Raw genomic sequence first — 15,506 nt, 5'->3', positions numbered from 1 at the left:
TGACACCGCATTGATTGCATACAGGGCGCTGCTCCGTGGATTTGTCTATACTGTAAGCTTGTAGTACGGCTATTAATTATCATGGTCATCAGAGGAAGAACAGGCTCTCTTGGTATTCAGGGTGATCATCATGTCACTGATGATACAATGGCAGAAAGTAAATAAGTATAGTCAATTGTGTTGTACTTCTAGGTGGTATGCAATGTGAATTGATTATATTCATGAAGGATTTAAAACAAAGAACTGAACTTCAGAGAGAATCTTGTTTATACCTTTATTTTCACCCATCATATTTGTATGAACCAAGGCATATGGACATATGTTTTGTCCAAAAACAAAAGGTTGGTAGCAAAGTGGGATATTTACATTATCAGAAACTACAAAAATGGCACACAACAAAAAACAACAATCAAACAGCTCTGCTTTCCTCTTCACCGTGCATCAAAAACCACCACTGGAATGAAAGAGTTAAGGATCAAACACAAAGGATCGATTAGCATTATATAAGTAGGGCCTATATATATATATCATATATATATATATACACTGTATATATAGCATATAGCTTGCTAGCTCTGGTCCATAGCCTTCTACTGCTTCTACCCTGCAGTATAAGGCTATGGGACTTTCAGTTTTAAATCTCAAATGGAAATCAGACCAGCCTCTCCTCTTTTGTGGAAATCTCACGAACGTTTGACCTACTCACCAATACAAAGACGGGTTGTGTCAATAGAAAGCCTATATTGTGTCAATAGAAAGCCTATATTGACACAACCCGTCTTTGTATTGGTGAGTAGGTCAAACGTTCGTGAGATTTCCACAAAAGAGGAGGCTGGTCTGATTTCCATTTGAGATTTAAAACTGAAAGTCCCATAGCCTTATACTGCAGGGCAGAATCGTAGAAGCAGTAGAAGGCTATGGACCAGAGCTAATAGCTTGCCTATTTGCAATTGTAGGCTATATAGGTGTAAGGGGCTTAATCATTCACCCATTTAAATAACGAGGGCGAGGCTTGACTTTATAGGGCGTGCCAGATTGATTTCAGCCGTCACATTTATCAACGCTAAGACCAAAATTACGCAAGGATCAGCTGTTTGCGATCACTTCATAAATTCCGTGCCACCGTGAGCGTACTCCAAAACCGAATTATCGGTGTATGACTATACACGCTAATAAGTTCCCTACATAGTTGACCAGTCAACACACTCACACACACACAAAGGATACATCGCTTGGTTCTCTTCTTGTACATGATTCTGTAACCACATTCTCTGCATCGGATGGGATCACGGGCCTTGATTTCATTTTCGGTGTGGCATTCTGTAGGGAGATAGTATAGACAATTATGATTAACAACATATACAATCATAGCACTTGATCTTGAACAAATACATGTGAACTTTGTGAAGGAATAAAGCTGCCTGAGTGGCATCATCATAGCCTTGGCCCGACATCCATATATTCAGAAAACTAGAACTCTTCCACCATAAACAGCATTTCACTGACACAATCATAGGGGCCACTGAGGCGGCAGTGGCTCAGGGGTAGTGACCGGATGGCAACCGCAAGGTTCCCAGTTCGAACCCTGGCTCCCCCAGAGTTAGTGTCTAAGTGTCCTTGAGCAAGACTCTGAACCCCTAATAGGCCTATTTCTCACAGCATTTCCCCGCCCCCTTTCCGAGCTAATGGTGTTATTTTTTCTGCGGTCCATAGACTTCCATGTTAAAACAAGCCACAAACTACCGTTTTGTAAAGGTAAGGTTTATTCTACTTATTTGAGTTGTTATACCATTGTGTTTTCTTCATATTATTATCGGTCTTTGACATTTTAACATTAGGAAATGTACTTAGATTCTCCAGAGAAAAAAAGTGTAAATGCCTAATGTTAAATGACACCACTGGCATCGGTGTGTGTGTGTGTGTGTGTGTGTGTGTGTGTGTGTGTGTGTGTGAATGGGTGAATGTAATACACAATCTCTGTAAAGCCATATATAAATGCACCATTTACACCAGTGGTTCAAAATGTGGTATGTATCCGACTGATCCGAGAACCCCTGGAGGACCTTGATGGGGTTCCAGGGGGTCCCCAGAACCCCCGGAGGACCGTGATGGGGATCCAGGGGGTCCCCAACTAAACGACTGATAGTTGAACCCCCGGAGGACCTTGATGGGGTTCCAGGGGGTCCCCAGAACCCCCGGAGGACCGTGATGGGGATCCAGGGGGTCCCCAGCTAAACGACTGATAGTTGAACCCCCGGAGGACCTTGATGGGGTTCCAGGGGGTCCCCAGCTAAACGACTGATAGTTGAACCCCCGGAGGACCTTGATGGGGTTCCAGGGGGTCCCCAGCTAAACGACTGATAGTTGAACCCCCGGAGGACCTTGATGGGGTTTCAGGGGGTCCCCAGCTAAACGACTGATAGTTGAACCCCCGGAGGACCTTGATGGGGTTCCAGGGGGTCCCCAGCTAAACGACTGATAGTTGAACCCCTGGAGGACCTTGATGGGGTTCCAGGGGGTCCCCAGCTAAACGACTGATAGTTGAACCCCCGGAGGACCTTGATGGGGTTCCAGGGGGTCCCCAGCTAAACGACTGATAGTTGATCTTCACCATTTATTTATACACAGGTTTAATAATTGTCTTTTAGTGCAAAGTTTGTTTATTAAACGCATTGACAATGAAGGGAAAACTTACATCATAACGTGCCTCATTACATCATCTTTATTGTTAATGGCGTTTAATGTTAATGTTCAGTGTTGGCACCGTTTGTTTTACATCACCATTACATCACCTAATCAACATGAGTTAGACTTTAATATTTTAGCGCCCCTCACTTCACACAGGTGTGATATTTGTTGTAACTACAGAACACACAATAATAAATTGACATTTTGACGAGTTTCACTGTAAGGAATCCTGGACATGATGTTCTAAGATTGACTTCCTAGTTCCTACAAATAAGAATCTTATCAGGTCTGTGTCTGTGCTGATAATAATGCATTATCATTAAAATAGTTTGAGAACAAGAACTATACTTTACCTCCACAGATGTAGATCATAGGCTGTTGTTTTGGAGGCTGCACAGCACCGGCTTTCGTCGCGTCCATGCTTAAACAAATTTTATTTAAGTGAAGTTAGACTTTATTCCTGCAATGGAAACAGAGCAACCGTCGTCACCATTACATATTTTTATAGTGGCCAAGAAGGTCTAACCTACACTGCCTCAAATCACATATTGATATCGCGAGATAAGACAGTCCTGTTAATTCAGTAACATTTTCTATGTTACGTATCATAGTTGCAGAACAAAGCAGGAGATCTATGGTGATGCCCGTGTAGTAGCCTGTAACATTAACAGATCATTAATAAGTAATTACAGTTACCAAGCAACTCTCGAAAACAGCATACAAAAAATATAACCAATGGGATGATTAAACATTGAAACGTAAAAGGTAAACAAAACAATGATCACCTGCAAAAGCAAAATGCTCACGACACGAGATATTTGTGATTTTGTGCCCACATTGGATCGGCACATGCGTAGTCTGTTGCTCAATGACCTCCCAACAAAACGTGTCGTCATTGGTTGAGACCTAAGGTTGAGGGGGGTTTTGGCTGTGCAATACTGCCACCAATTGGGCTGGAGTGTGAGACAAACATTATAGCCTCGGTACCAGCCAATGTTTAATCATTCCATTCCACTGTTTATATTTTTTGGTATGCTGTTTTCGAGAGTTGCTTGGTTATTCATGAATCATGATAGGTTAATGTTACAGGCTAGTGCTACACGGGCATCCCCATAGATCTCATGCTTTGTTCTGAGGATTACCCAACGGGGCTGTTGGACCCAGATCCTTAGAAATAGACACCCAAGGGCCCATGATCTAGGGGGGCCCTGACCTGAGCGCCGAGCCTCCATGCAACTCACTCAGCTCAGGGGACCCCAAAAAGTGCAAAGTGAATAACAGTGATGAGGTTATCGTCACTGTTTGCACTTTTGAGTGGTGTAAACCACTCCTACAACTGGCTTTTGTGTGCAGAAAAAAATTAGCATGGTTGCTATGTTCAAAATAATTTCTGACGTAATTAAATCACACCCGGGTGAACTGGATGACCGTAGCAACCATGGTCATTTTCTCTGCACAGAAAAAGCCAGTTGTGAAATCACATCCGGGTGTGATTTCATTACGTCAGATCAGAGCTGATCAGGCTACATAATACCTTACCTTATTTCATTACGTCAGACATTACGTCAGACCACAGCTGATCATGCTATATAAAACCTTACACCACTCAGTTCACACGGGTGTGATTTTTTGTCAGACAATGGGCTTAGTCAAAAATATAACCCCAAAAGTCCTAAACCATAATATCATTATCATACTGTACATTACTGCAAGTGTTTAAACCCTCAGTACATCCATAAGTATTACCAAGCTAAGGCAGCCTATTTGGGGCAAGACTGTGGCCCAAGAGTGCAGGGGTCACTTACTGTACGTGTGTGCTGGCGGAGGGAGGCCGAGCTGGTCACTGCTTGAGTCCGAAGTCTACTTTCTTACTTCTAATGATGTAATGATGCTATTCTTCATTCTCTTTGTGCCTTTATATAGGCCATGTGGCATCATGCTGTCACTGTGACGTCACGTCATGCTGTGAGGTCACGCTATCAACCATTTCCGTGGTAACAATAAGGCTTCCATGATGTTGTGCAAAACATCAACATTAGACGTTCTAAGGCCCACGCATTATGAGGGGATCCATTTAGATCAATTGGGGTAGATAACAATGTTATATGTTATCTACTCCGATGTATCTAAATGGGACCCCCTCATTCATGCAATAGCATCATTATAACACTTGACTGTAGTGTTACTAGTGTTAGCCTTACCTGGCTGGGACAAGTGAGATTCCTTACATAAACATAAAACCCCCTATTTTTAGCTCATTTAGATGGGCCCCAACTCTTGCAAGAAACCAGGGCCTGCCCAATTTATAACCGATAAAGTATATACAGGTCCATCTCAATGAATTAGAATATTGAGTAAAAGTTCATTTTCTTCCGTAATATAATTTAAAAAGTGAAACTTTCATATATTCTCAATTCATTGTGCATAAAGTGAAGTATGTAAAACCTTTTTTTGTTTTAATCTTGACTAAAAAGATGATTTTTTAAACGAGAAATGTCGACCATCTAAAAAGTATATATTAATGTATGCAGTCAATACTTGGTCTGGGCTACTTTTGAACAAAGTATTTCATCAATGGGGCGTGGCATGGAGGTGATCAGCCTGTGGCACTGTTGAGGTGTTAATATAGAAGCCCAGGTTTGCTTTGATAACAGCCGTAAAATAATTTGTATTGTTGAGTCTCATGTCTCACACCTTCCTCTTGACAATACAACCTAGAGATTCTCTGTGGGGTTCAGGTCAGGCCAGTTGGCTGGTCAGTTAAGCACAGTAGTGAAGTAGTGACTAGTAGTTTTGGCTCTGTGGGCAGGTGCCCAGTGCTGCCTGAAAAGGCAGATCAGCATCATCATAAAGCTTTCTAAAGCTTTGATTAAAAATCACACTTGTGTGAAATGAGGGGCACCCTTATCATCATACATCATCACGTTCCAGCGAATCACTTTTGGCGTCCTCACCTTTCTGACCTAACTTTTTATCCTCACTTTTTAAGCCCTCAGCCAATCATCGCTATGAGGTACACACAGACACACAAAGCTAGGCATAGGAGGGGCTAGCGCCCCTCAAAAATAACAGATTTGGAAGGTTCACAAACACAATACCCTCGTCCAAACTTTTAATTGCATATAAGATACCACATTAATGGGTCTATTCTATACGAATTAAATTATTTTGCACCTATAACTGAAAAGGAGGACCACACAGCACAGTTATACAGTAAGGAGAAAGTAAAATATTTGATTCACATGCTCCACATGCTCCTCATGCTTTTTAGGCCTTCACGAGGAAAATTTATGGAATTGTCTCCTGTTGACGAAAATCTGAATATAACATACAGTGTGTCTCATCTCATATCCCAAGGTTTCTAAATTTAGATGTTTTCCTTGCTTGCCCAAGAGGAGTAGGTCAGCCAGAAGTTGTCATTTTATTTCCTCTGGGCTTTAATGATGAATTGAAAACAGTGGACCCTCTTGTAAACAAGTGTAATGCTTTATGGTGTCGTCCACTCACAGTTAACAGTTTTTGTATTGAGTTGTGCTTAAAATGTACTGTAATTCTGCAAACTGTTAATAAATACTTCAATCAATCAATGGTTTTGGGACAGCAGATGCTAATTGAATGAATGCCATTGATTCTACCACTTTACAGCCTACCAGGCTATTTATAGCCCCAGCTGTGACCTCCATGGAGGGGGAGGTCACAGATGGTCTTAACCCTATAAGGGCCTAGGCTAGGGGCTATAATAATAGAAAGTATATGTCTTTGATGATCCCTCATTCTGATCCAGATTATATGCATATATCAGTCTTTTAATTTACATCATATAGATGTTTCATCTAAAGATCCGTATCAGAATAATAATGAATCAACTAAATAAAAACGTCTGGGTTTCCGAGGCTATGAATCAACAGACATATCATGGAGCTATACATATAGCCAATTGATTCCAATGATGCATGAAGCATGATTGATTGAATTTAACAGTTTGCAGAAAAAAAGCACAGGAAAGTATATAGTTCAAGCAAAAGCCTATGGCTTGTTTGTTTCCATAGGGGTCCTTCATACTCAATTAATTGAAAACATTGAATGACATACAGATATACAGTACTATAACAACATCATGCATACATGCATGTTGCAGCATAACATGAAACAAAAACATCCCTAAAATGGGTTCTGTGAATTAAGTCTCTCTATTAAATCGAATGCTTCCTTATTGATATGCCGTCCTAAGACAGTATGTTGCACACTGAAGATAGCAGATCTACAAGCTCTCAGCAGCAGTCCTTTATGACAAAAGCATAATCAGGCTTATGAGGATCTCCCATGACCCCCCCCCCCCCCCCCCCCCCCATTTAGGACTGCCCCCTGTAACACTGCAATGCTACAACCCCTCCCCCTTCCGTTACGTCAGCCTCGTTCCAAGGCATTTTTTTTATCTATTTACTGCTCAGTGCGGCTAAGTGTCTAGAGCCCGCCTACTGTGTTACTGTATCCGGTCATTTGCACCGTTGCACGCACACATACATACATTATATGCGCGCACACAATTCAATTAAATTCAAAGGAGCTTTATTGGCATGAGAAAACAAACGTTTACATTGCCAAAGCCAAGTGTCACAATACAATAAAAACAGTTGAAAATGGGGGAAATACAGTTGGAGGGGGTGCAGGTATAGCATTTTGTAATGTCACATTGTGTCTTTATGTACATGTTATAACCGGGTATAAAGCTTTTTTTTATTTTTATTAACAAATAGTAACACTTTGAGACAAATGGCAGCATTTTTGTCAGGACCATTTAAATAGTATACAGAAAACTCAGATTTAAGAGCTGTTTAACACAGTAGACCCGTTTCCGTATCCGCCCTCCACCGGATCTGTAACCTAGCGGAGCGGATTGATCCTTAGAATCTGGTCTAATGTCAGACAGACACATCATCCAGGGGGCGTGGCCAACAGAAATCCCCCAGACCAGTCGCAGTACAGTCAGTCAGTACAGTTCAGCTGCAGCTCAGAGATAGAGCAGGATAAGTACGTCAGAGGAGGAGGAGGACCGAGAGGGAGGCAGCAGGGAGTCAGCGAGAGAGGGAGAGAGAACTTGCAGTGACTCTGCGGCGATCGGCGCCAGCCCTGCTCCTACTCCTGACCTGATAAGCCATGGGGAACGAGCAGGTGAAATCCCCGGGAGGAGGGGGTTCCTCCACCCCGGGAAGCAGGCGGAAAGCCCGGGCTGGAGGAGGAGGCAACCCGCCGGAGGATAAGACCAAGAGGCCAGTGTTCGCCAATGGCACCAACAACGAGCAGCAGAGCCCCGCGGTGGAAGACACCAGCTATCTGGACGCCCCGGCCGGTGCTCTCCCACCCCACCTGGCCCGGCTGAAGAACGAGGGCAACCACCTCTTCAAACACGGACAGTTCGGGGACGCCCTGGAGAAATACACGCAAGCCATTGACGGCTGTGCTGACGCAGGTACGGTAGAGTCAAGTGACGCCTAGACTAGAGCCCTCTCTCTCTCTCTCTCTCTCTCTCTCTCTCATGAACAAGACTGGTGTGATGTTCCGTTATCGACGCTTCCTTTATGATTTAGTCTTACATTTGAACCATCTCTGTATTGTATAAGGCATTGTTTGTAGTATGATCAGTGTAGAACATTTAATACCAAACAAAATTAATGGCACCGCACACCAATCACTCAGACCCGGGCCGGGACAGTCAGTACAGTATATTCTCACATCATTCGTCACATGACATGATAATCGAGTTCAAATGAGGAAGCACGGTAAATGAATGGGGGTATGGCTGGGACATAAACATTAACATTTTAATAGGGTTTAAACACGAGTTAGAGTTTGTGAAATAATTGTGCAGGATTAAAGGGTTGTTGACGTAGAGAAAAATAGTGCAGTGCATAATAACACTGGCCTACATCATCCCTTTAAAAGCCAACGTGAGAAAGGCAGCAGATGGGTGCTCGAGAGACTGACAGTTAAGCATCTGCCCCAGGGCCTATTAAGGAGCCTATCACAAAGTTCACTTGAAGTGTCCCGTTTCAGCGAGCTATGACTGATGTGTGTCAGTGATTCTCAATTGTTATTGTTTTTGAGTGGTGCAACCACTCCTATAGATAGCTTTGTGTGTCCCTGGCTGGCTGGCTGGCTGTGTCCCTGACTGGCTAAAATAGCGTTTTGTTGGTTTTCACCACCAAGTGTCACTGTTGCGCAGCCACACACACACACACACACACACACACACACACACACACACACACACCGCGGCAAGGACGGAGTTCTCTGTTCAATCTATTAGTCAATTATTACTATTAGTCTATTAGATTGTTAAAAAGGACGGAGATTATTGATATCAAAACCGATCGCATCGCTCCACAGGCTGGGAGCGTCTATTGCGCAACATTCAATGTTATTTTCCGGTGGGACGTCATCGAAAATGTTAGACGAGACCGAAAATCTTAATGTGAATCACTCTTGATCTAAATCATTCCGTCCAATTCTAAGCAAAGATTATGTGTTAAGACGGCCCATCGCGGTCCCGTCGCTAGTCGCGTTAGAATTAATCATACCTCCCGTTGTTGTCGTTCGCCTTGGGAGTGTTTTGGCTACATCAAGCTACTTCAGCTACATCCGGGATAACATCCGGTCCGTCACTAAATGTACTCCGCTGCAATAAATCGCTGGGCGCTCTGATTTAATGGATTAAATAACCCTGTGCGTTCGGGGGGGGGGGGGTCTACTGTATGATGGTTTCGGGTGTGACAGTACAGTACAGTAGTGGGACCGCCTGGGGACCCCCACACGGTAACTGTCATTTCTCAACCATTTCGGACGCGGGGCGGCTCGCCGGAACCGTGCCGAGCAAAAAAAGATATGCCCCCACAGTAGACTGCATGGGATAAGAGGCCAGGGGCTCCATTTTCGTCACCGCTAAACCCCTTATCCCTAAACTTCTTTGCCTTTCTTTTTACTATTTTGAAAAACATTTTTGAATAGTTCAACTAGCCAATCTACGCAAGCTCACAATCTACGTTGTGAGCTTGTAGGCCATTTTAACTATTCAAAAATGTTTTGAAAAATAGTAAAAAACAAAAGAAAAAGTTTAGGGATAAGGGGTTTAGCGGTGACAAAAATGGAGCCCCAGTTATCCAATCTGACCACAGTGAGCATCATTTGATTATGTTTTGGAGGTAATCACAAGTCACTATTATTTAGACAAACACTCTTTTGACTTTTGAGGAGCTGGAGATTTGGTAATGCCAGGCTAGTTTGATATCTTAAGTTGGCAGTTTGGCACAGAGAAAGATCCCTGCCTTAGTTGGAAGTCATATCCCGGGCCGTTACATAATGCTCTTACTGTAGGTTAGCTCTGGTCCATAGCTCTAATGCCGTTAGCATTTAGAGCTATGTTACCGATACCGATGACTTCCGGGGCTCGCATGAATGCAGACCAGCCTCTCGTCTTTAGCATAAATAAAAAGAACGTTTTTGCTTCTCACCAATACAAAGGCGGGTTGTATCACTTAGTGGAAGCACTCTGAGCCCCCCCACCACACGTATAAATTATCTTTCCACTGGAAAAAAATACTTTTGGTTACTCCACTGCGCCATCTACTGATATTGCCAAGAGAAAACCCTCATACAGAATATCTTTCCTCCGGTGAAAAAAAAATCCCTTTCTGGCCAAAAAGTACCTTTTGAGTGGTGTAAACCACTCCTACAACTGGCTTTTTTGTGCAGAAAAAATGAGCATGGTTGCTATGTTCACCCTGTTGTAATGACGTAATGAAATCACACCCGGGTGAACAGGGTGAACATAGCAACCATGCTAATTTTTTCGGCACAAACAAAGCCAGGTAATGAAATCACACCCGGGTGTGATTTCATTACGTCAGACATGATTTCATTACGTCAGACAGACCTTACACCACTCAGTTCACACGGGTGTGATTTTTTTAATACGTGTGGTGGGGGGCTCAGAGTGCTTCCACTAAGGAAAGTAGGCTTTCTAATAACACGCCTTTGTATTGGTGAGAAGCAAAAACCTTCTTTCTATTTACGCTAAAGACGAGAGGCTGGTCTGCATTTATGCGAGCCCCGGAAGTCATCGGTAACATAGCTCTAAATGCAACGGCATTAGAGCTATGGACCAGAGCTAACTGTAGGTATGATTGAATATTATACCAGGCCATGATGAAGTGCACTCGGGACAACTTTTAATACAGTAGCTGGCAAGAGACTGTAATGGCTATTTTTTTGTAGCAGCATGGCTGACTTGCCTTTCAGTGATCTGAGAAAATCGAGACTTGTTTTATTTGAATGTCTGCCTGCCTGCCTGCCTGCCTGCCTGCCTGTCTATCCATCCATTCAATTACTGTATCTGTCCACTCACCCACTCAGCAAAACTGTCTGGTTTGTTTGCCATGTTGCTGTTCTTACTCCACGTGGCTCTGCAGGGGGTGAGCTGTCTAGAATGGGTTTTTGAGTCTGTCTGTCTGCGTGTCCCGGGCTAATCTTTTGCACCCTGCCAGTAAGCTGAAGGAAGTAACTCCCAGTCATAATGATATACGTTTTATATCTTTTGAATTGAAATATTGAACTTTTGTGTTCTATTTTTAATGGTGGTCGGATTGGACCGAAACCATGCCCTTATGTCATACGTCGGATATGTCCGATGACTTGCAGTACTTGATCACAGGCTGGCCCGCACGAGATCTGCATGGAAGCCACTCTGTTATTAGACCTTGTCTTGTTTAATCTAGGGTTGGAGGATTACAACTGCTAAGCCTTTAGAAGCTACATTTATCACTTTACTACAGGCTCTCATGTCCTACTGTTAAATCCTGTAAATGAAGAACTACCATTTGTCTAAATGTGTTTTCAGATTAATAGTTATGGTTCGTTGTCCCCCCCCTCTGTAGGTGTCGAGAGCCCAGAAGATGTGAGTATTCTCTATTCCAACAGAGCTGCCTGCCTCCTCAAGGATGGAAACAGCATGGGCTGTATAGAAGACTGCAACAAGTAAGAACTGGGGATCGGTGTGGGTACAAACATGTAATGGATGAATGGAGTGTATAATGAGGTGCACTGTGTCCATTAGTGATGCGCGGGCTGGCTCTTTTTTTCATAACCAGCCCGTCCCGTTCCCGCCACGGGAGCAAACAACCCGCACCAACCAGCTCTGGAGAACAATATATTAATCAACGCCCCGCTCGACCTGCGGCCCCCTAAAAATAAAAAAGTAGCCAACCAACTGGTTTTTCAACACGCAGCAAGTCCAGTCCATTCAATTGCTTTCGATGGGGAGAGAGAGGGGACTGGGCTATTTCCCCATCAATTCTTACATCTGTGCAGCATTCCGTTCATAATGTTGGCTTGGCTACTGATGGAGGTAGGGGACCTCAAAACAATAACATAAGCAAATCAATATGTAGGCTAAATTTCATATACCGGGCGGGCGAGGGAGAGAGAAGGCTACAATTCAATACATGAGAGACGGGAGAGCAGGAGAGAGGGAGACAGAATAAGCTACCGGAATGCTTTTTTCCCCCCCTCTCCTTTTATGGGGTGGTTGACCCGCCGCGCCCGCCCTGTGATAATTTCGCTGAAAACCTTGACCCGTCTGCCCGCCCCGCAGGTCAATCCCGCGGGACCTGTGGGCAACGGGCCGGCCCGAGCCTCACTAGTGTCCATGCATGTACCATTAGTTGATTAGCAGGTCTGTTGATTACTACTAGGCCATCTCCTCTCCACCGACCTCACTCATGCTTAGTTTTATGTTGATTTGAAGAAACAAGTTAACCGTTACACCACTATCTTACATTAGTATCAAAGTCATAAAGCACGGCAGAAATTCAAATATAATTTGAATTAATTATTATCATGTCTTTATAGAATAGAATCCATGGTTATCCACACCACAGTATGGTAAATTAATTGAAATCCCATATGATGTCTCTGTAGGAAGGCCAAAGCATGTTGTAATAGACATGATGTAATACCCCCTGGGTGTGATTGTCATAGGCTGCAGCTTAGCACGTGTCTGAGGGCTTAAACAGTTAGCTTGTCTAATGTTCCTGCTCACAGTGAGGTAAGTACGTCTAGGTTAGGACTGGTTCATGGACAGAGCTGACTTGGGTGCACGCTACTGTATGTCCTTTGTTGTTTTTGATGACACGGTGAAATCACATAGACACATAGACATAGACACATAGACATAAAAGGCCTGCCCCTTTACCCGTCTGTAAAAAAAAAACTGCCCTCTCCAGACCTCGAATGCGTAGCATTTACTACATGGTGGAAGAAATGCAAATGCCACTCCTCTCCTTTCCATGCCATACCGGAAGGCAAGCATTCAGGAGAATAGCTTTTTTTCCCGAAGTCTCCTGAACTTGGAACGCACCATTTTGCGTTGAACAAATTTGTTTCGAAATCCATGTCGTTACACACCGCATCTCCAGTAGATAAAGAGTGCTGGGTTGCGCCCCGAAAATAGCTGATCTACAAGCTCTCAACGCGTCGCGGCGCGTTGAGAGCTTGTAGATCAGCTATTTTTGTTCAAAAGTGCCCTCTTACGAGATTTCAGCCCCTGCCCCTCTAACACTCTCTGCACGTCCCTGGGTGACATGCATACATGCAGGCACACAGAGCAAAGTCCTTACGGTTAGCTTAATTAATAAGATAACAAGATGGAGTCTATTAACGGCATGGCTTTTATGTGGATTTTAGAATTCACCTGGGCCTGTGGCCAAGTCTGTGACATCAGTCACCTATGAGGTCGGCACAATGATGTCAGTCAACTCCATAATTTGGAGTTTTGGACAAGGTTCCAGCCTGATCTAACCACCATTGACTTCCATTATAAATTATTTTTAATATAATAATAATAATATATAATAACATCCCATCAGTGTGTCGTTTGTTTGGTTGGTCACCCTCGTGACATCAGGGATGGAGATCCCTGATGTATGGAGATCCCTGATGTCATCAATATTAAGCCCATATATGGAGATCCCTGATGTTATCAATATTTGCCAGCAACTCTACATCTGACCTCAAACCCTTTATCTTCATATAATGTATGGAGCTGACCTTTTCTGACATATGTTGATCCTTCCCCATCCATCCTTCCTCTTCGATGTCTCACTTTTGACTGATACCTGTCCATTTAAACTCTAGTCGGGCCTGCCCCAAAGTTATCAAAACTAGAGTTCTCAACAGGCCCGAAAATGAAGGCCCGGTCCTACCTGGGCCCTCATCAAACCCTGCACACTCAATACACGCCCCCGCTGCCACCCTTAGATCTCCATATATGGAGCTGACCTGTTCTGACATTCCATATGTTGATCTGACCTCATCAAACCCTGTACACTCAAGACACGCTCCATATATGGCCAGTACAGAATTAATTCCCTATGTAACATGATCTGACCCCCCCATTCCAAAGCGCCAGCGCTCGCCCAGCAGTCTGCTGTCACCTAGGTGGATAAGTGCACCTTTAGGGCGAGGTCGCTTCTCGCCCTTGGGCGTCTTTCTGGTGGTCTTCACTTCAGGTGGCTAGCCTGTGTTATGGCAGAAATTATATGAATACTTAGACTAAAATATAAGGTGAGGACAAGATGATATGAGGCATTCAGTTCAATTTAATAGAGATCTCTAGAGCACAGCCATCTTCCGGCATGTCGGATGATTGAACTCCAGAACAATACACTACACTTGTCAATTTTATACAGTTTTACTCAGGAGGAGCAGCAGTAACTGTCTGTCACATGACCATACAGTTCGACTCCACATCAGACAATGGGACAAATCGAATTAAAACAAAAGGTCGAAGTCTAGAATCGTTGGGTGGGTTCGGTGAAACTGTGAGGGGTAAACATATGACCCGTCCCTAACAAAGAATACAGCTGCTACTCAGCTGGAGACAGGAACAGTCTCACTTGGTCATAACAAAAACCTATTGATGTGCAAAATGGTTGATTTAAGTCAGGACAGGCCTATTACTCACAATGTAAACCACACCCAGTCAGACCAGACATCAGGCTAAGCAATGTGCAGTTTAACAGTAACTGATGTATATGAACAATTTCATATTTCCCATTACACCTGTGACGTCAAGGAAGAGGAAGAACATCCGCACACCAGTTTGTAGAGCTCCGAGACTTACTTTATTTTAAGGCAACACATTGCAACGTTTCGACCTACACGGTCTTCATCAGGCAAATATATGTCATATATTTGCGGGCTTGTAGATCGGCTATTTTCAGCATGCAACTAATTGTAAAATGACTTATACTGGATCTCTTGTCCACTAGTCCCTTCCTAACATTTTAGTCTTGTTTTTATTTGTTGACGAAATAGTCAGTATATTTAGCCTTAGTTTTAGTCATCATAGATTCGTTTTCATTTAGTTTCCATTTAGTTTGTCAGTGAAAAAAGGTAGTCGGCGAACAGTTTTCGTCTAAGTTTTAGTCGACAAACACAACACTAGGTTATACAACCTGAGACACCAAAGACAAGAAAGCATTTACACTTTGAAGTAACACATTCCCAACAGTTTTTCCCAAGCCACTGTCAAAATAGCCATGGACATTATGGAAGATTACCAATCTAAAATATACTGTAATTAAGCGAAAGTCTGTCTTGTCTGTGTGTCCTACTAAGCCCCCCCCCCCCCCCCCGCTCCTCTCTGGCTTGCCGAGTTGATCTGAATTTGCACACAGACATTGATCATTCCATTATGCAGGACCTCTCAAAGCCCCTTTTTTCAATTTTAATACATTTAACACCGTTTATTACATGTATTAGTT

At 43.4% G+C, this 15,506-nt stretch overlaps 2 protein-coding genes across 8 annotated transcripts in view; one reads left to right on the top strand and one right to left on the bottom strand.

Moving 5' to 3' along the window:
* Positions 1–260: 260 nt before the first annotated feature.
* Positions 261–15,506, bottom strand: part of polr2k (RNA polymerase II, I and III subunit K) — a 19,246-nt gene continuing 4,000 nt past the window's right edge. The window contains exons 1-4 of one of the 6 annotated variants that reach the window (XM_079523285.1): positions 3,474–3,609; positions 3,042–3,148; positions 1,228–1,320; positions 261–454 (exon numbers count right to left, since the gene is read on the bottom strand). In XM_079523285.1, coding sequence (XP_079379411.1) covers positions 432–454; positions 1,228–1,320; positions 3,042–3,108 — 183 coding nt within the window. In that variant the 5' untranslated portion in view covers positions 3,109–3,148; positions 3,474–3,609 and the 3' untranslated portion in view covers positions 261–431. Of the gene's footprint in view, positions 455–1,227; positions 1,321–3,041; positions 3,149–3,384; positions 3,610–15,506 lie in introns of those variants that run through there. The other 5 variants (XM_079523288.1, XM_079523286.1, XM_079523284.1 and 2 more) reach the window with 5 other exon arrangements.
* The window catches only part of spag1a (sperm associated antigen 1a), a 25,310-nt gene continuing 17,179 nt past the window's right edge, over positions 7,376–15,506 (top strand). For both annotated transcript variants that reach the window (XR_013791796.1, XM_079523272.1), the window contains exons 1-2: positions 7,376–8,158; positions 11,619–11,718. Coding sequence is in view for 1 of the 2 variants with exons in the window: in XM_079523272.1 (XP_079379398.1) it covers positions 7,846–8,158; positions 11,619–11,718 (413 nt within the window). In the remaining variant the exon portion in view is untranslated. The remainder of the gene's footprint in view (positions 8,159–11,618; positions 11,719–15,506) is intronic.

This window comes from Electrona antarctica (assembly GCF_951216825.1).
Source record: "Electrona antarctica genome assembly, chromosome: 15".
Lineage (NCBI taxonomy): Eukaryota > Metazoa > Chordata > Actinopteri > Myctophiformes > Myctophidae > Electrona > Electrona antarctica.
The sequence above is the reverse complement of the archived record's forward strand: the minus strand, read 5'-3'. Positions and strand labels throughout refer to the sequence as shown.